Raw genomic sequence first — 19,868 nt, forward strand, 5'->3', positions numbered from 1 at the left:
TTGTTTTGTTTTTTTATTTATTTAAATTTTTTAATATTTTGTTTTGTGATGCAAAAGCTGTCGCCGTGAAACGTTGTTGCCACCATGATATAGTAGTATTTTTTTTTGGCCTGCACATGCAATGATTTGTCTCCAGTTGTAGATTTGGAGCTACGAAGCGTGGATGATGGCGGGTTGCGCCGAGTTCGGGTTTAGCTTGTGTAACATTATGAGTTTAGCCGGTATGGCGATATGGCTCTTTTCAAGTTGCCCAAGAGGATGTGCACAGTGGTCTTGTTTCTTAGTTTGTTTTAGTTTAATAATTCATATGAACTCTTTAGGAGTTTGATATGGTTTGTTTTTTGTATAGGATATTTTATTTCCTTTTGGCTTTGGTTACGGATCTGTTGTTTTTACCATCATGTGAAAAATCTTTATTGAATGTTTGAGTACATGTGCTTTTGATTACTGATTTGGGGACTTTAATTATTTTTTGGGTTGTGCGGATTCTCTCCAAATCAATTCAACTTGTTGTTGCATTTGATCACTGGAGAAGTTGTATCTATACTTAGCACCTTAGTTGCTTTGTATTTATTTTTGTTTATCTTATCAATAAAATACTATCGCTATTTTATCAAAAAATGGTTGCAATTAAGATCCAATCAAGGTTTTCCTCAAATTAATTTGACAAAACGCTAACTTGGAGGACTGACTTCAATCTTCTTGTGCTACCCCACAACACAACATATCCACGTGTAAATATTGAATATATTTATACCCAAAAAAAGAAGAAGAAGAAGAATTATACTATTTGAAAAAAAATATTGTTTTTTTTCCCTTCTTTATTTTTATTTTTATTTTTTGTGCAGGAGAAGATGAGAACCGAAATTGTACTCTTTGGATTGTGCCAGGATAAATTTATTAAAGTATTCTTCCTTTAATGAGCTCTAAAAAACTGAAAAACCGTAAATAATTCACTAGTGTAGTAGTTTGAAGTAATTATTTCCTTAGAAAAAGTCCTGAATTCGAACACCCGTGACATTTTATGACATCTTGGTTGTATGCGTGTGAAAAACCTCCAAATTATAATTTAGACTATCGCTTGTACTGAAAAAATAAAAACATATAAAGGTAAAAAAACAAAAGAATGAGTAAAGTGAGATATCATAGGAGCACTCTGGTTCTCTTATAAGGCTTGATCGGCGGACCACTCTATATAGATATTGTCATATACATTTTCCATGTACTCATATTTTTTCCTTAAATTTCTTCGTAAGCTTTCTCTATAAGAGCACAACTCAAACCTCTCTCGCTCCGTCACCTTTTTTTCTCTTTTTTCCAAACCTATACGGCAAAAATCCGAAAAAAAGAAGCGCTTAATTATCAAATCAATTAAACAAAAATGCCGGTGGCGGTGATTACGGCGTCGTTTCTGCGGCGGTGACACGTCGGCGTTTGGTGGTGGGGTTTTCTTTTTTTGAAAAATAAATGGGTTCGAGTCCGGCGGGGAGCGGTTGCGGTGGTGGTTCCGGTGGTAGTGTTGTCGGCGGGTGCGGCGGCGGTGCTGTGGGTGGTTGTACCAATGGTACAAGCAATAACAGCTGCTGCAACGTGAGCCTCAAGTGTAGGTGTAGATGGAGGTGTTTAATGTCCTCGGGGTTCGTTTTCTTCTTGGGCTGCTTCGTGTTGTTCGGATCAGTGGCCACGCTCTACGTCTGGTTCGCTTTCACGCCCTATTATGCTCGTACGGCCTTGTCGTCTTCCTCCATGCTTGGTTGTCAGGAAGACAATGAAGGTTCCTGGTCTGTTGGTGTTTTCTTCGGTGACTCTCCTTTTTCCCTCAAACCCATTGAAGCTGTAAGATTCTTAATTTCTTTAATTTTGTAATTTTTTACTGTCTGGGTGTGTGTGTTTTGTGTTTTTCTAATATGGGTATTTTTCGAATTTTTTGTTTTTTGTTTAAGTTTAGTTTTTGGGTTATGGTGGGTTTGCCTAGGATTTTTCAATTAGGTTTGTTTTGATTTGACATGTTCGGGATGAAATTGGCTTTGCTGAAGTGTGGTTTTTCCACAGTAAATTATTATAATTTTCTTTTGTTTTCTTGGAGGAAAAGTTTTTCTTCAAGCAAACTGCGCTGGTTAACTTAAGTTTTTCTTCTATGGGTTGTTCTTTTATTGTTTGGTTACTTTTTTATTTTGGGTTTTAATTCCTTTTTCAAAAAAAGAAAAAAAAAATAATTTGTGAGCTGGGTAGTGTATCTGTTAAATTATGGATTTGGGGTGATTTTGAATTTTGAAAATGGTTTGGAATTCGGTGTAGATGAATGTATGGAGGGACAAAACTGCGGCTTGGCCAGTGGCCAACCCAGTTGTGACTTGTGCTTCAGTTTCTGATGCTGGTTTTCCAAGTAATTTTGTTGCTGATCCTTTCCTTTATGTCCAGGTAATTGCTCTGGTCCCTATTCAAATTTCTTAGTTTTTACAGTTCTTTAATCTAATTGATTGCATGTCAATATTCGAAGGACCAATTTAATGTACTATAGCAAAGGCACTTGAAATTTCATGGCTTGTACGTTTATAACCCTGAGTGAATTGCAATAGCAGAGTATTTATGGCCATGTTTCTGATAAACCTTGAGGACTACATGGTTTCATGCTTAAATCTCAAGGGGAGATGGTAGGATATTATCATGTTTCCTTGGAGTGGGAGGTAAAGGGCTGGACTTGGTATTTGATACACTTAAGTTTGAAGATTTCAATTATACTTTTCTGTTCTTATTAGCAACAGTGGTAACAAGTTTAAGTGAATTTAAGCAAGTGGGTGAGAATAGCATAATGATGGCAGTACTGATGTTATCCGAAGTTTCAATCGTTAGGTAATACTTTGAATTGATCATTAGCAGTAACATCGCTGAAGGAAATGTTGGTGACAGAGGCAATCAGGATTAGTTTGAGTTATGCCTTACCTCATTGTTCTGACGGACGCTGATGGTCTTCTAATTTTGTATGCCAACATAGAAATTGGAAAGGTTTATAGCATTCCAATTTATGTGCATGGCTGTTAGTAATTGAAAAGATATATATATTTTTTGGTTCTAGGTTGAGAAAGGATCACTTGTATTAATGGTTCAGTAGGATGACACTGATAATATGTAGTGTATATGAATCTGGAAAGCATGGACACGACGATGAGGGTGAATTAGTGAGTGTTATTTCCTTGTACCTTATAATTTATAAAATTTTGAGAAATTGTTTTACCTTGCAATAATCTGATTCTTATGGCTATTCTCACTTTAAGCATTAACCATAATGGATGCAGTAAACCTTCCGCATGTTCAAACTTCAGCTGTAGTGATTCTCTGTACTAGAAGTGGCTGTCTTTTTACATTTGGATTACTTGTCTGCAGAAATCATCTTTATGCGCTTAGTGTCAGTGTCTATGCAATATGCATAACCCCTTTTTCATTGCTCGTTGGTGGCAATCTTATTGTACTTTGTGAATATCATTGCTCTTGTTCAAAACACCCTGTTGTTGGATGCTGGCTAGATTTATGCTATCATTTGTCCTTCTGTAAGCTTGTGTCATAGGCACTTCTTGCAGAATGATAGTTTCTCTTATCATTTATTCTTCTGAAAGCACTGAAATTCTTTGTCATCTCTGATTCCGAACTGCTGGTGTGTTGTAGGCCATGTCATTTTTGTTTTGCATTTGAGGCGAATATGTTTTCTCTTCTCATTCTTTTTTATTTTCTCTTTTTATACATTGGTTCTTGTTATCCTTTGTAAAATGCTAGTTGATTGCTACTATCAAGGTCAAGCTTAAAGTTCTTATTTCTCTAAATTTGTTGACTATATATGGTTTATATGTGTTTGTTGGACAGTTGTAGTAGAGGAGATATATTTCATTTTATGATGCTCTCCTGTGTAGGAATTGTTTTTGGGTCAAATCTCCTGTGTAGGATATTAAGTGCATGATTTAGTGTCAAACTTCATTCATGCACCATTTGATGTTGTGCCATTATTATGTTTGGTTGGTTCGTCTTTCTCTAACAAGGCATGATTTTGATAAATACTCATAGCTAGTGGGAGAGTCCTTCTCTGTTGCTGACATGGTATTCCTTTTCTTCTCTGGATTCCTGTGGTGAAAACTTGACTTTGTTTTTTTATCAATAGATTGTTTTGATAGTGGTATCACCGAACTTTTCTGGTTGCTGGACCATTTTGGATATAGATACATTCCAGGAACTTGATAATATAAGGCCCTGTGTGTATTCTGATAGTGCTTAGCCCGGGTCCACCACTAGTTGAAAACATTGCTGGAATTATCATGTTATTGATATTTTTATTACATAGAATGCAGTTGTCATGAAAGGGACAACCAATATCAGTAGATGTTTCTACTTGATTGTACCGAGGCTCCACTTGATTTGGAGGGAAATATTTTCCAAGAAAAATGATTTCCTTCGGGAAATAGTCACTCTATTATTTAATAAATTGAAAATGACTATATTTTATTTGGGAAGTTGGTTAGAAATTGACAATAAAGACAGGAATTATAGTAGTGGGGGCGGTTGGATTGCGGTAGGGCGGTCAATGTCAGTCACTTTCTATCTCTACAAATTTGTATCATCCTAAGGCCACCATAACTATACCCAGACACCCATCACTGTGCTGTCCTGCATCAGTTATTTAATGAGTTTTTAACAATTTTTCCTGTTGGCCATGAAGTGATTTTCTGTCGACCTAGTTGTTTACCAGGTTGTAAACACAAGAAAATCCAGAAATCATTTTCCAGAGATATGAAATGTTGTGTCTTTATTCAACCGGACTACAATTCTCCCAGGTGATGGGCATTTTGGAGACTGTTAGCACTGCCATTGGCTCTCCGTGCGTTTGTGTACTTGTGTATGCGTGCCCTTTGAATGAGTGTTTACTTTGCAGATGTATATTCCAATATCTTCGCACTGCATGTCTTAACGTGCTAAATGTTGTGGCTTAGAATTACTTGATGACACTATCCAATATTTCGGCTTCTTGTTTCAGGGAGATTTTTACTTGCGATTGTATATTCCAATATGATATTGGCAATATTCCTGTAATGTCTTAACGTGTCAACTGTTGTGGTTTTGCTTAAAACTACTTGATCACATGATTCAATATTTTGGCGTCTCATTTCAGGGAGATATTTTTTACTTGTTCTATGAAACCAAGAATTCAATCACCATGCAAGGAGATATAGGGGTTTCAAAAAGTACCGATAAGGGAGCAACATGGCAGCAATTGGGCATTGCCTTGGATGAAGAGTGGCATCTCTCTTATCCGTATGTCTTCAACTACCTTGGCCAAGTAAGATCCAATTTCTTTTTGCATGCACACCAACCCAATTGATTCCATCACCAGGGCGAATGGAAGCAAAGAAACATAAAAAATATTTCTGCACAATTTTTCATGCATCTTTGGTCAAGTTGCAGCATTCGGGGACACATGTATGGGTTGATTGCAGACACAAAAAACCACGGATAATCTAATTTTCGAGGGTAAATTTTATATCTATTGCATAACTTCTTTCTTCTTCTTTCTTACAGATATATATGATGCCTGAGAGCAGTATGAAAGGAGAGCTTCGTCTGTACCGAGCACTCAATTTTCCAATGCAATGGACTCTGGAAAAAGTGATCATGAAAAAGCCTCTTGTTGATTCCTTCATAATCAATTATAATGGAGCTTATTGGCTTTTTGGTTCAGATCACAGTGGATTTGGTACCAGAAAAAATGGACAGTTGGAAATCTGGTATAGCAGCTCACCTCTTGGTCCTTGGAAACCACACAAAAAGAACCCTGTATATAATGTTGATAAGAGCTTTGGGGCTCGAAATGGAGGCAGACCATTTTTCTACAATGGGAATCTTTATCGTTTTGGTCAAGACTGTGCTGAAACATATGGTAGAAGAGTGCGCACCTTTAAGGTGGAAGTTCTTACCAAAGACGAATACAAAGAAGTTGAAGTCTCCTTAGGCTTAATAGAGCCAAGTAAGGGGCGCAATGCTTGGAATGGTGCTCGCCATCATCATCTTGATGTGCAGCAGCTGAATACTGGTGAGTGGATTGGAGTGATGGATGGAGACCGGGTACCTTCTGGAGATTCAGTTCGGAGGTTTATTCTTGGCAGTGCTTCAGTTGCGATTGTTGCTGTACTCGTTATATTACTGGGAGTACTACTTGGAGCTGTGAAGTGCCTAATTCCCCTCAATTGGTGCACTTACAACTCGGGTAAGAGGAGTGATGCATTCTTGGCCTGGGAAAGGTCACATTTGTTTTCTTCGAAAGTGAGACGGTTTTGCAGCCGCTTGAACAGAGAAGTTTCATTCTTCAGAGGTCGGATTAAACCTAATACCTGTGCTGGAAGACTGGTTCTTGCTATACTTTTGGCGTGTGGAGTCGCAGCTATGTGCACTGGGGTTAAATATATATATGGTGGCAGCGGTGCAGAAGAAGCTTACCCATTGAAAGGTCACTACTCAGAGTTCACCTTATTAACAATGACCTATGATGCTCGTCTTTGGAATTTGAAAATGTATGTTAAACACTATTCTAGATGTTCCTCAGTGCGAGAAATCGTTGTGGTGTGGAACAAGGGAATACCTCCTAAAGTAAGTGATTTTGACTCCACAGTGCCAGTTAGGATCAGAGTAGAGAAACAAAACTCACTTAATAATCGGTTCAAGATGGATTCTTTGATAAAGACACGAGCTGTTCTGGAGCTTGATGACGACATTATGATGACTTGCAATGATATTGAGCGGGGATTCAGGATATGGCGTCAACACCCAGATCGTATTGTGGGTTTCTACCCCCGGCTAATTGATGGAAGCCCATTGAAGTATAGAGGTGAGAAATTTGCCCGGACTCATAAAGGTTACAACATGATTCTCACAGGGGCAGCTTTCCTTGATAGTCAAGTAGCTTTCGAAAGGTATTGGGGTGAAGAAGCCCGCCAAGCTAGGGAAGTGGTGGACAAGTATTTCAACTGTGAGGACGTGCTGATGAATTACTTGTATGCAAATGCAAGCTTGTCTAAGACCGTGGAGTATGTGAGGCCAGCGTGGGCAATCGATACGTCCAAGTTATCTGGTGCTGCAATCAGCCGAAATACACGAGTTCACTACCATATAAGGAGCAACTGCCTCCTGAAGTTTTCTGAGATGTATGGAAGTTTGACTGGGCGCAAGTGGGAATTTGATGGCCGGAAGGATGGTTGGGATGTATAGCCAGGCAGGTAGAGTAGCTAGTCGCTTATCAACTCCTGAATTTGTTAATCCTTCTCTCTTTCTTTAGTGAACTTTTAGTAATTTCTTTTTATACTCCTTTCCCTCCCTAGGCCCCTGTGAATTTCCTGTCGGGGAATTTAGTTTTTCAATATATTTGAATTTTGATCAGTAAGATGTACATTGTACATTGTTATTTTTTTGGTATTTCTTATGTGTTGGTGGAAATTGATGTGGCTTAAGTTTCTATTCCTCTTGATTTTGGACGCAACATGGAAATTGTGAATTTTATTGCCAAAAATGTGGTATGTTATTATATCCCCAGACTGAATCATGCATAAGATATGATCTATTATGATTGTAATAATGTTATGAAATATAAATGAAATATAACCTAGCTCTCATTTAGTTTTTCTTCCCCTAATGTTGGAAGAGGTCCAAGTTCAAAAAAACCCCTTAGCGGTTGATTAAAGAAATTTTTTTTTAAAATTTCAATGTTCTGTAGTTTATAAGTAAGCTAATATTCTTAAGGAAGTTTCTCAGTTAAAATCGTTGACCTAAGCTTGAAACAGAAATTGCAAACTCAATAACAGAAGTTAAGCAAGCTTAAAAGCTGAGAGCTTTTTCGTGATTAAGGCTTGGAATGTGGTGGTTGAATAGAGAGTATGGAGGGAGACTTGGAATTTTGCATGACTGTGTTTACAACAGCTCAAGAAATGGTTTTCTTGTTTGATGAAGGTTTGGGTTTTGCCCGGTCATGGTCGCTTAATTTATAGAGGCTGAAGGCTCCTTTAGTTCTCAAACTACAGCTGTTGACACTTCACTTCTCCCCATTTCCAGAGGGTTTTGATTTTTCTTTTCCGGTCCCAACAGAGAGATCATCAGGAGCTAGCATACCTGGAATTTGCAGGTCCGTCTTCAAGCTCAAGATGCTTGCGACTCTACAGAGGAGCTTCGCCTGAAGGAAGAGGTTTCTTGTCTCAAAGATCTACCGGCTCAAGCTGAATCTCGCAGAGAGAAGACTTTGAAACTTCACGAGGATCCTTCCAGCTCCAAGCAGCGCGAGTAAGCGAAAAAAGAGAATTTGGGCAGGAGCAAGATTTCACGACTGCAAACTTCACACCGTTAAAGCTAATTGTCAAAGTTACAATGAACGACTTGACTCTAACATCAGAGGATGCCTACAACAGCGGATATTTGGATGGACATAAGCACAACTCTACTTATGCAAGCTAACTGCGGGGGCTTAGCCTCTCCCTTGAACATAGATTTTATTTGTTTTAACTTTGCTAATTTTTCACCAACGGGGTCTAGTTCACTGTATTTACAAAGAAATGATGAACCCAATTTTGTATTCACCTTTTGAAGATGATTTGTGAATTTGAAATGGACCCCAGACCTTTAGTTTGAAGAGTCTAAATAGTTGACAGAAAAACAAACTAAAAAACCCAAAAGAGAAAATTGACTAGTCTTCTGCCTCCACCTTGCTAGTTCGCCAATTTCACTCTCAAGAATACATGAACTCCCAAGAATTATGGGTTCAAGCTTTTGGCAGACTGAAATCATGCAAATCAGTAAGCACAACACAGCTCAAAAAATTCCATGCATTTATCATCAAAACAAGGCCTCTCCCTCTCCCAACCCAACACCTCATATATCCAAAACTCACTTCTTCAACTGAAAAAAACTTCACTCACATTCTCTCCTTCTTAAACCACTTGGAAAAGCCAGACCTCTGCCTCAGCCTCTACAATGCCATCATCCAAGGCCTCCCTTCAAACCCCAACAACAAGGCAAGCTTGCTTCTTCAGGTGTTGGAATTACTCAAACATATGCTTGTCAATGGCCTCCTTCCTGATAACTACACTGTGCCCTCTGTTCTCAAGGCATGCGCGCAGTCACGTGCGCTGAGAGAAGGCCAGCAAATGCACACCTATGCTATCAAGACAGGGCTTGTTTTGTCCAATGTGTATGTGAAGAACACTCTTATGAGGCTCTATGCTGTTTGTGGGGTTATAAATTGTGTCCGCAACTTGTTTGATGAAGGTCCTCAACGAGACTTGGTGTCATGGACTACGCTTATTCAGGGTTATGTTAAAATGGGGTTGCCCAGAGAAGGCGTGGAAGCATTCTTTGATATGTGTGATGCCAAAATGATGGCAGATGAGATGACATTGGTCATTGTCCTCTCTGCTTGCTCTAAATTGGGAGACTTGAGCTTGGGGAGGAAGATAAATGAATACATATATGATAATGGGGTCTACCGAGATGTATTTATAGGAAATGCTCTGGTTGATATGTACTTGAAGTGTGGAGATGCTGATTTTGCATATAAGGTGTTTAACGAGATGCCTGTGAGAAATGTGGTTTCTTGGAATTCAATGATATCGGGTTTGGCACATCAAGGGAAATTTAAGGAAGCATTGGATGTGTTCCGGGAGATGCAAAGAATAGGTCTTGAGCCAGATGATGTTACTTTAGTTGGTGTTTTGAATTCGTGCGCGAATCTTGGAGTGCTCGAGTTGGGGGAGTGGGTACATGCTTATGTTGATAGAAATCGGATTGAGGCAGATGGGTTTATAGGGAATGCACTCGTGGATATGTATGCTAAGTGTGGAAGCATAGACCAAGCCTTTAGAGTTTTTCAGGGCATGAAACACAGAGATGTATATTCCTATACTGCCATGATTGTCGGATTAGCTATGCATGGGGAAGTTGAGATGGCATTGGATATATTTGCTGAGATGCCTAGAATGGGCATCGAACCAGATGAGGTGACATTTATAGGAGTCCTGGCAGCATGTAGTCATGGAGGACTTGTTGCAGAGGGTCAGAAATATTTTAGAGATATGTCAAGTGCGTACAAGCTCAGACCTCAGACAGAGCATTACGGCTGCATGGTTGACCTTTTAGGCCGGGCCGGGTTAATTAATGAGGCAGAGGAGTTTGTTAAAAACATGCCAATTGAGCCTGATGCCTTTGTCTGGGGGGCCCTATTGGGAGCTTGTAGGATCCATGGGAAAGTAGAGCTTGCTGAAAGTGTAATGAAAAAACTATTGAAGGTAGAGCCAGAGAGAGATGGTGCATATGTGCTCATGTCAAACATTTATTCCTCTGCAAATAGATGGAAGGATGCAGTGAAGTTGAGAAGGGCAATGAAAGGAAAGAACATGAAGAAAACTCCTGGTTGTAGTTCAATTGAACTTGATGGTGTTGTTCATGAATTTAAAAAGGGTGACAAATCACATAAAAGAAGTAGAGACATATACAAACTGCTGGATGAGATTATGAGCCACGTAAAGAACCATGAGCTATTGGCACATTGAACTACATTGTTGTGATGATTGAGACATATCAACAGAAAATCGTCCCGGTGGGTTGAGAAAGAAAAGGGTTTGTAGTTTGCACACATATCTGTTGGCATAATCAACTTGATCTTTTGGTTCAGCATCATGCTCTTTGAGGATTTGTTGCATATTCCGAGAGGTAAGCAAGACAACCAAGTTTAATAATTTTTGTCAACGTACTGGGTAATTTATGTAAAGAATTATCTTGTAAACTATTAACTACACTCCCTAATCCACACAAAATTTAATTAGTCTACTGTACTATATGATCTATGTTTGCTCATGCAGAAGCTGCTTTTGTCTTCTATGTACATGACCACATTTGCCTATTTTGCCCGGTTTTAACAAAGATCTCGACTTCTAAGTCTTTCAAAATGCATGTAGACTGTCGGGAATTTGTTAATTTGCGAAAGAGGATCGTGAGCCGTTGGGGATGACTCTACCAAAAACACCATTAAGTATAAATGAGTACTCGCATCAGTCATCCACCCGCACGTTGAGACTGAGCTATTAATGCATGTGAGTTCAACAATGCATCAATGGCTGACGCCCATATTCCTTTAAGTTGATGGACCAAGCCTAAATTTTCCCATGAGTGTAGAAAATTAGCTACAAAAACTTGCAGGTCCTTGTATCTTTTTTATTATAAAAAGCCCAATTTTATTGGGTTTATGGAGTTGGATGGCGTACACGCATACCTTAGTTGCTAAGACAGAAGACAGTGGAAGTAGGGAATTATAGAACCCCACAACTAGCTTGCCTCCTAGAAAGTGTATAGTTTGATGCCTGCAGAATTGGCTTTGAACGTTATTATTAACTTATCCGACATTGCCAAATCAGAGAAACCTGTTTCACTACCATAAGCTTTGGAAACTATAATAATTATAACTTATAAGGCAGTTCTCTGTTACTACCACATCAGCCAAAAATCTGCCCAATTTCATTCCTTTCCGTTAACAAACATCCACTCATTAAAATATTCTAGTAATCTTTTTCAATCAAACTTTGTTGGGTTTTTCTCTTCATTTTTGTTTTTCGGGTTGTTCGGATGCTTTGCCTTGTTATCCAATTCAAGATCAAAGTAGTTTACTGCTGGATCTCCACATTAGTCAACATGTTTTAGACGTCTACAATACCCTGTTTGGATTCTTGGGTGCTTAAAGTGAAGGGGGATATGCAATACAAATGAGAAAACTTACACGAAATCGGTTTATGCAACCTTTCTTTCTATCTCTCTCATCAAGTGATAAGTTAACTGAACAAGTTATAGCCAAGTTTTTCTCCCACAAAGGGCAACATCATAGCCACATAACAAAATTGAAGATCCCCAAGAAGCTTGAAACTACAAAGAAAATCAGCATGAAATTTTAGATTATTTCCATGATTTTAAGTAATTGAAGAGATTGTTTTTGGTGATTTTTGCCAAAAAAGAAAAAAGAAAATTAAGGCTCCAACAGTTGAACCAGTAAGCATATGGTCAGGGTGCTATATGGGCTGAAAGAGGGAGGACTGAGTCATATCAGTACCTGCCCTTTAGCATTGGCCTTTGCAGTTTTGGCTTGTACTATTCTATCCCAAACATATCGTCCAACTTTACAGTGGAGCAGCAGGGTTTGTCTTGTACTATTCTGGTATTCTGCTATACTTGTCTAAATCCATATGCAGCAAAAACTTTAAAAGAAATTTTAAAAGGAAAAAAAATTCTGCTGCTATTCATAACAAAACTGATATTTTTTTCTTAATCTTTATTTTTGGGGTAATGTTTTTGGACTAAAGATTTCATGTTTTTGGAGGGAAAACTAACGGAATGAGTGTTATAAAAACAATTTAAAACCTCATGAGGCGTTAGTATAATTTCTGATACCTTAAGAAAAAGTGGATTTATTATTAATAATTATTAAAGTTTTCTTTTTTCTTTTCTCCTAAAAAAACTTATTGAAGTTTGGTTAAGTGAAGGAAACAATGACCAAATCAGTAATTTCAAGAGAATGTCAATCAACTTTTTCTTTCGTCTTTTTAACAAACTCTACAATCCACTTTTTCATGAGGGATAAGATTTTTGTGATTACAATTGTGAAGGTTTGTTTATTTTATGCCTTCAAACTCAAAACGTCACTTCATAATTTGACCTAACAATACACTTTACAACCAAAATTGACGATTTGAACAAATTTGAAGTCTTTTTTATTTTTTATTTGGTTAATGAGGAACACCTTATTTCTTTATCAATTACATGAAATTCAAACTACTCAAATGTATAGTCGAATGAAAAAGAACCTTGACTTACAGATCAATAGTCTCAACTTTAAACTTTCATAGCACCTTGGTAGTGTGTGTGAGAATACTCATGACGCCTAAACTATCGATTGTATTAAAAAAAAAAAAAAAAAAAAAAAAAAGAAGAAGAAGGCAAATCCAAACTAAGAAATGAAAAGGATAAAAAATAAATTTTGGTAACCAAAGAGAAAGAAGTAAGGAAGATTGAGGGGGGTGAAAGTGCAAAATCACACGGGCAGAATCAAGAATTTCAGTATGCAAAGGAGGTTGTGCATGGGCCCCCAGCTGTGCTGCTGTGGCAAATGGAAAAAATCTCAGTGATGAGAGAGAGAGAGAGCACAAAACAAAGCCACTCACTTCCTTTAGCTCTTGATTTCGTGACAACAAAGCTGCTCTGGTTTTGGGGCTCTACCAGTCTCATAGTTTTTCTCAACATGAAAAAAATACAGTTTTTTTCTCAACATTTGCTTCTTGTTTGGTTTAAATATAGCACTTTCCTTCAAAGTTAAAAGAGTAATGCTATATATACCTACCACATTTTAGTATCACATATTGGTACTTAATGTGACAAACTGATGTGTACTTGTGGATGCAAATTCCTGTCATGTAATGTTAGTCTTTTGAATTACATATTGATACCACATTTTTTGTATCGCATATTGGTATGGTTTTGTGTAGTAGTTTTATTTGCCGTTTGCATTATTTTGTTTATATATTCACTAAATGAGCATAATGTACATAGATAATCCAATTCAAATCCTGAATCAATATAAATAAATTTTTGCTTCATTCATGCTAGCCATGTAAGAATTCACATTTAGTAACTTGAGTGTAGGAAGAAAATGCTATACGCAAACAAGTAATTTGATGTGTAATTAAGGAAATTCATATTGCATTATTCATTTGTGTGATAGTACTCTTGTGGTCTAATAGATTTAGTTTTAAATTCTAGAACAATGTCGGCGTAGTAAAATCAATAATAAATATTGTAAATATAATCTAAACTATATTCGAACTAGAATAAATTTAAGCGTAAGAAGAAAATGCTATACTTAAACAAGTAATTGCATGTGTAATTAAGGAAATTCATATTGCATTATTCATCTATGTCATAATGGTGTAGTTCCTTATTATACTACTGAACATAAAACTGGATTTAGAGATTGAATTGAAGAGGCACCCGCGTTTTATTTTGTGTGTGTCTCATGATAGCATTCAGACAGTGTACCTATTTCATAGATAACATTTTTGTTTCAATTATATTCGTGTTTAAATTACGAATGAACTGTTTTATTCTATCATTTTATACAATGGACTTTCATTCATTACGAATGAAGCAATCTTTTAATAATAAAAATAAAGCTCTCCAAATCCAGATATACTAAATGCAACCTTTGTATAATTTATGCTTCACAATCCAGATATACTACAGAAGCTATTTAGTTAATTTATGAAAATTAAATAAAAATTTATCTCTTATTGTTAAATGCCAAACGGTTGCAATGGTTAGTTTGGGCTGGCGGTTTGCATGGAGAGAGGTGAGGAGTGGGGTCCACACAAACTGTAACTACTTATTGTATAAAAAATACAGCTCCTACCTAAACTCACTCTTGGAGAATAACCACAATTTGCGTGAATTCCCCACACTCCAATCTCAGCCACCAGGTAGTGCTAATCTCACCACTCCTCCTACATAAATTTTGGTACATCTATTGGTAATTTCATTAATTACTTTGGCAAAATTTGATTTCATTAAATCCATAATAAAAATATATGTAGGTTAGGAACTTTGATCAGAGTTTTGTGTCCGTCTCTGTAACATCCAGGTTTAAAACGGGTACGATACGGAGAACTTTGAGGATTTTTATTTTATTTTTATTGTTTAGTCTATAGAATTTTCCAAAGCTAGTTTAATTTTTGGAGGAGGAGGATTGTGAATGTGAGGTAAATACTTTACCAGTTGAAGTTATAAGTATTCATCATTTCTTACATTTAGCATATGCGCTTATGTTTGCAAATGGTAAAAATCTCAACGGTTTCTGATTGAAAAAGATTAAAGGATGCAATGAAACAAAAGAAGGAAAAGGGATAAAGGTTAAGTTTTTTCGGACCAAAAAAAGGTGAGACAATAGTTTGTTTGGGTCTCATTGTTCAATTTTTGTCTTAACCAAAATGTAAAAAAATTGATATTGACCATTCTGATTTATAGGTTTTGATATTTTCAGTGTTTCAAACTCAAAATATTATTATTTGTAATTCATCTCGCTCGTTTATTTTGGGATATAATTTTATCTGAATAATTAAAATGATATTCAAAACAATTTTTGAGTACTAAACATCTCATTTTCTCACTTCATTAATATAAAAATCCCATTTTCTCATCAATTACAATTTCTTATATAGATAAATCTTTAAAGTCGCCACATTTTTGTCATAACCATCAAAGGAAATAAGAAGGGGAAAGAAGTAATTAATGAAGGATTGGGGGGTGAAACTGCAAAATCTGGCGGGCAGAATCAAGAAATTTGGAATAGGGAGATTGGGAGTGGGCCCTACTGATGAGAATCTCAGTAACAAACTCCCAGCTGTGCTGCTGTGGCCAATTGGAAAATTTCATTGAGTCTCAGAGAGAAATAAGAGAGAGAGAGAGAGAGAGAGAGAGAGAGAGAGAGGCAGCAGAGCAGAACAAAGAAACAATTCTCTCTCTCACTCTTTCTCAGACGCATACAGTTTCAGTCCCTTCTCCTACCACCCTCCATTCTCTCTCTTATCTGTCTCTCTCTACCAGTTCTTGATTTTGTGAAAACAAAGCTTTTCTGATACAAAAGGTTAAGAGCTTTGTGTTTGTGGGAGTAATTAAGCCTTCATTTTTAAGCTTTTTTTTTCTTCATCTTCATGTGCTTGTGTGTAATTCTGATCATTTGGTTTATGTGAAAATGCTGCAGAGAGACAAAACAGACCCATAAAAGGCAAAAGGCTCCAGAAGACAAATTAAAGACTGGTCCAAAAATGTATGAAGATACAGTAGGCTGCAACTTTGACCAAAACTCCATGCCAGAATCAGCAGAAAGTGTCCTCAACCTCAACCCTCTTCCCCCACCACCTCCACCACAAGTACTCATGCCTTCTCCCTCAGAAACCCACAACAACAACAACAACAACAGCTTTTCTGTTGCAGAAAACTTGAGACTCTCCATGGAAGAGCTCTCCTACCCTCATCAACAAGATCATCATGCTGCCATGGAAATTGAGCTCCAAAATGAACTTGGGTTCAATCCATACAGCACCAATACTGACCAGAACAACCATAGCAGCCATTTGGTTTCCTTTGAGCAACAAACCAATTGGGACAATATTCATGGTGTCCATGATCAGATGCAGCAACAATTACAAGATGGTGCTAATGGTCCATACCCACCTACACCTGACCTTCTCAACCTTTTCAGCTTACCTAGATGCTCACCCTCTTCTGTTCTCCAAAACTCGTCCATTAACTTCACAAACCCCAACCCCAAAAGCTCGAATTTCCCTAACTCTTTGGGGTTCCTCGGAGATGTCCATGGTGGGATTGACACCCCGCCAGGGACAGCGAGTTCGGTTCTCTATGACCCACTTTTCCATTTGAACCTGCCTCCACAGCCACCATTGTTCAGGGAATTGCTTCAGTCCTTGCCACATGGGTACAGCTTGCCAGGCTCAAGAAATGGGTCTTTGTTTAGTAGTGGTGGGGATGACAGAGAGGGGATTGGAGGAGGGGTTTACTCCGATGGGATTAATAATGGGAGGCAATTTGAGAATGGGGTGTTGGAGTTCTCCAGAGAAATGGGTTCTATTGGAAGAGGAAGAGATGTCAAAGGGACGAAACACTTTGCCACTGAGAAACACAGAAGAGTCCAGTTGAATGGCAAGTACAGTGCCTTGAGGGATTTGGTTCCAAACCCAACAAAGGTATATACTTCAAATTCAAAATTTCACATCCTATCACTGCAAAAATATATGCTACTGAGTTTGATTAAATTTCACGAAAAAAATGCATATTAGTTGTTTTGAAGTTTTAACTGGGTAATGATTTCATGAATCACAGTGTATGGCATTTTGATATCCAAGTTATTGGCTTGTAGTTTCCCAAGTTTTTGTCTTTTTTTTTTTGGCTGGATAGTCATATATTTTGCTGAATTTAATGTTTGCCTTTTGGTCTTTGGGGAACAATTAATTGGAGGAAAGACTGATAGAGCATCAATTGTGGGAGATGCAATTGATTACATAAAGGAGCTTCTGAGGACAGTGGATGAGCTGAAATTGCTGGTGGAGAAGAAAAGGTGTGGGAGAGAGAGGAGCAAGAGGCGCAGGACTGAACAAGATGGTGGTGCTGGAGATGATGAGAGCTGCAACATGAAGCCTCTTGGTGACCCTCATGACCAGTCCTACAACAATGGCTCTCTGAGGAGCTCATGGCTTCAGAGGAAATCCAAGGACACTGAGGTCGATATCCGCATTATCGATGATGAAGTTACGATCAAACTGGTTCAGAGGAAGAAGATCAATCTGTTGCTGTATGTGTCCAAGCTTCTTGATGAGCTGCAGCTTGATCTGCATCATGTTGCTGGTGGACACATTGGCAATTCCTACAGCTTCTTGTTCAACACCAAGGTTGGTAGTCTGCAATTTGTCCCAGTTCGTTTTTCTTTCATACAGGTGGTGCGGTTTTTAATTAATTATGGTTAATTTGGTTTTAAATCTACAGATGTATGAAGGGTCATCTTTGTATGCAAGTGCCATAGCCCAAAAGCTCATTGAGGTTCTGGACAAACAATATGCAGCAGTTCCACCTACCAACAGTTTTTAGGGAGGCATGAGTTGTTCCTTGGGATTAATAGATACTTTCTCTGTTGTTGATCTTACTATATGATGCTGAATTTTAAAAGTAGACAATAAACTTGGTGTGACAGAAGCATGAAATAGAACATTAGGACTTATATATTTTCTGGGTTTGCATGGTTTTGATAATTAGTCACTTTAATGTGGCTTGACCAACGAAGCCTATAAAGCCTATGATTTGAATTCAGATTAGACTACTACAGACAAGTTACCTGAGTTAAAGTAGAGTTAAGACAAGTTACCTGAGTTAAAGTAGAGTTAAAGCAAGTTACCTGAGTTACTTTTATTTACTTGAGTTACCTTTTGTAAACTTGAGTTACTTTCATTCTGTCTTTAAATAGAGGCCTGAGCCTCAGCTAGAATCAAGCTTTTCTTTTCAGAAGTTTTTTCAGTTTCAAAATGTTCTTTCAGAGATCATGTTCTGAAGAACAACCTTAGGATGAGAGTAAGCTTTGCACTTTGTAAGTTTTACTTTTAATGAACTTATTTTAAATTAAGTTATGAAGAATATTATTTTCATGTATTTCATTATTTTTATTATAATGTATACATTATCTTGCATAGCTTTGCTCCTTCTCTCCTTCTTCCCTTTCTGGTATCAGAGCCGTAAGCGTTGTAAGAATTAGTCTTAGGTCGCAACTCATCCAACCCAAGTGGCTGGTTTAGGATTTCTGAGTTGAAGTCTTTTGATTTCTTCTTTATCTTTCTTTTATCCTTTGGGCTTCTTGTTGGTTTTCCCCCTGGTCCAAACAGTGAGTCCTCTTTCCAAACGATAAGTCCCGGGGTAGGGCACGAGCGGTGGGCGTGAGCGGAGGGCGGGATTTCCAGCTAAGTTTCTTGTTGGGTAAAGGTTAGCTATCGAAGTTATTATCTTTCTTCTTCTTCAGTCTTCCTCTTCCATCCTCTTGAGTGAAAATGAGTCGCTTCCTTCGTACAAATTCTTATAGTTCTAGTAGCTCTAGAACCAATATAGGAAATCTTCCTGAGATTGTAAATGAAGAACAATTTGAGTATAATAATAATAATGAACAACTAGAATTTAAAGATTGGAATATACCTAAGGTCCCTAGTCATAATATATACAGAAAAAAATGGTCTATGACTGCATTTAATTCCACTACACATGTTAAAACCGTAGAACAAGTTTATGCCTTGAGTAAAGAACATGAGTCTTGTCAATTACTTAATTTAGATTCAATTAAGAAACATAAGCATGATGGTAATAATTTCTTGCATATCGGTTTAGTTCAAGTTGCTGTTAAACCCTTAACTAGATTAGGTTTACAAGCTTCTATTCTGCTATGTTTGCGTGATGCTAGATTTACAGATTTTAATGATAGTGTTCTTGGTATGATTGAGTCTAGTCTTTGCAATGGCCCTGTACATTTTGATTGCTATCCTGACTTTACTGTTAGCCTTAATGATCCTCATATCCTGAAAACATTAACTTTGAATATTAAGACATCTGGTTATAATGTTTTACCTGGTACTCAACCGTTAGCCTTAGTTTACAGAATTTATTATAAAGTTACAGGTACTAATATGAATTTTCAAGCTTTAAATAAAAGTCCTAAAGATCAAACGCTTTTAATACAAAGTTGTACGCCTGATGCTAATATTAGAATTCCTCATACTGTTAAATGGTCTGATATTACTTTGCCTACAGATTGGACATTAGTTACGGAATCTCAACCTATGCCTATACAACGTAGTTTAAATAATCTAGATTATATTCGTCAATATATGGATGGTAGTGTTAAAATTAATTTCCAGCACCAACCTAAGTCCACAGTTCATTTACAACAGTTGCCCACACCAAGTCCTTCTAAAAGACATGAACCTGCACGTCATTCTTCTGCCTCTTCTTCTACTACAGTTAGAGATTTAGAAATAGAAAAAGATTTAATCGATTTAAAAATTGCATCTTTAAAGAAAAAAGATCAAGTGAGTCATCCTTGTTATGGTCCTCCCCTAGTTGAAAATAATGAGCCTAAACAAGATTCGCCTACACAGTCTGATTTTCTTGCTAGTGAAATCGCTACTGCACATGTTTATGATATAAATAATTGCTTAAATGTTTTAAAAAGAGATAAGCCGTTTAGAATAGATTGGGATAAATTAGAA

The 19,868-nt window shown here is 37.4% G+C and overlaps 3 protein-coding genes across 4 annotated transcripts; all 3 read left to right on the forward strand.

Annotated features, from left to right (window-relative positions):
- Window positions 1-1,130: 1,130 nt before the first annotated feature.
- On the forward strand, window positions 1,131-7,493 carry LOC117617828 (glucosamine inositolphosphorylceramide transferase 1-like). Of its 2 annotated transcripts, XM_034347398.1 has the most exons (4): window positions 1,131-1,836; window positions 2,299-2,421; window positions 5,156-5,323; window positions 5,563-7,493. In XM_034347398.1, exons 1-4 carry the CDS (start codon window positions 1,468-1,470, stop codon window positions 7,243-7,245), a joined length of 2,343 nt encoding a protein of 780 aa, XP_034203289.1. In that variant the 5' UTR covers window positions 1,131-1,467; the 3' UTR covers window positions 7,246-7,493. The 2 variants fall into 2 exon arrangements, with proteins under 2 accessions (XP_034203289.1, XP_034203290.1); XM_034347399.1 differs by lacking the exon at window positions 2,299-2,421 and having other exon boundaries at window positions 1,148-1,836.
- A 316-nt stretch (window positions 7,494-7,809) lies between these two features.
- Window positions 7,810-10,834, forward strand: LOC117617829 (pentatricopeptide repeat-containing protein At1g08070, chloroplastic-like). Its single transcript, XM_034347400.1, has one exon. It carries the CDS (start codon window positions 8,760-8,762, stop codon window positions 10,566-10,568), a length of 1,809 nt encoding a protein of 602 aa, XP_034203291.1. The 5' UTR covers window positions 7,810-8,759; the 3' UTR covers window positions 10,569-10,834.
- Window positions 10,835-15,471: 4,637 nt separating this feature from the next.
- On the forward strand, window positions 15,472-17,854 carry LOC117619272 (transcription factor bHLH10-like). Its single transcript, XM_034349188.1, has 4 exons — window positions 15,472-15,694; window positions 15,812-16,814; window positions 17,091-17,516; window positions 17,611-17,854. Exons 2-4 carry the CDS (start codon window positions 15,876-15,878, stop codon window positions 17,710-17,712), a joined length of 1,467 nt encoding a protein of 488 aa, XP_034205079.1. The 5' UTR covers window positions 15,472-15,694; window positions 15,812-15,875; the 3' UTR covers window positions 17,713-17,854.
- Window positions 17,855-19,868: the final 2,014 nt, after the last annotated feature.

The sequence above is a fragment of the Prunus dulcis genome, chromosome 2 (genome assembly GCF_902201215.1).
Source record: "Prunus dulcis chromosome 2, ALMONDv2, whole genome shotgun sequence".
In the NCBI taxonomy this organism is placed as follows: Eukaryota; Viridiplantae; Streptophyta; class Magnoliopsida; order Rosales; family Rosaceae; genus Prunus; species Prunus dulcis.

Coding starts and splice junctions, on each gene's coding strand:
- LOC117617828 (XM_034347398.1), top strand. CDS start 1,468: ATGGGTTCGAGTCCGGCGGGGAGCGGTTGCGGTGGTGGTTCCGGTGGT. Junction 1,837..2,298: donor CCCTCAAACCCATTGAAGCT/GTAAGATTCTTA, acceptor AATTCGGTGTAG/ATGAATGTATGGAGGGACAA. Junction 5,324..5,562: donor TCTTCAACTACCTTGGCCAA/GTAAGATCCAAT, acceptor TCTTTCTTACAG/ATATATATGATGCCTGAGAG.
- LOC117617829 (XM_034347400.1), top strand. CDS start 8,760: ATGAACTCCCAAGAATTATGGGTTCAAGCTTTTGGCAGACTGAAATCA.
- LOC117619272 (XM_034349188.1), top strand. CDS start 15,876: ATGTATGAAGATACAGTAGGCTGCAACTTTGACCAAAACTCCATGCCA. Junction 16,815..17,090: donor TGGTTCCAAACCCAACAAAG/GTATATACTTCA, acceptor ATTGGAGGAAAG/ACTGATAGAGCATCAATTGT. Junction 17,517..17,610: donor GCTTCTTGTTCAACACCAAG/GTTGGTAGTCTG, acceptor TTAAATCTACAG/ATGTATGAAGGGTCATCTTT.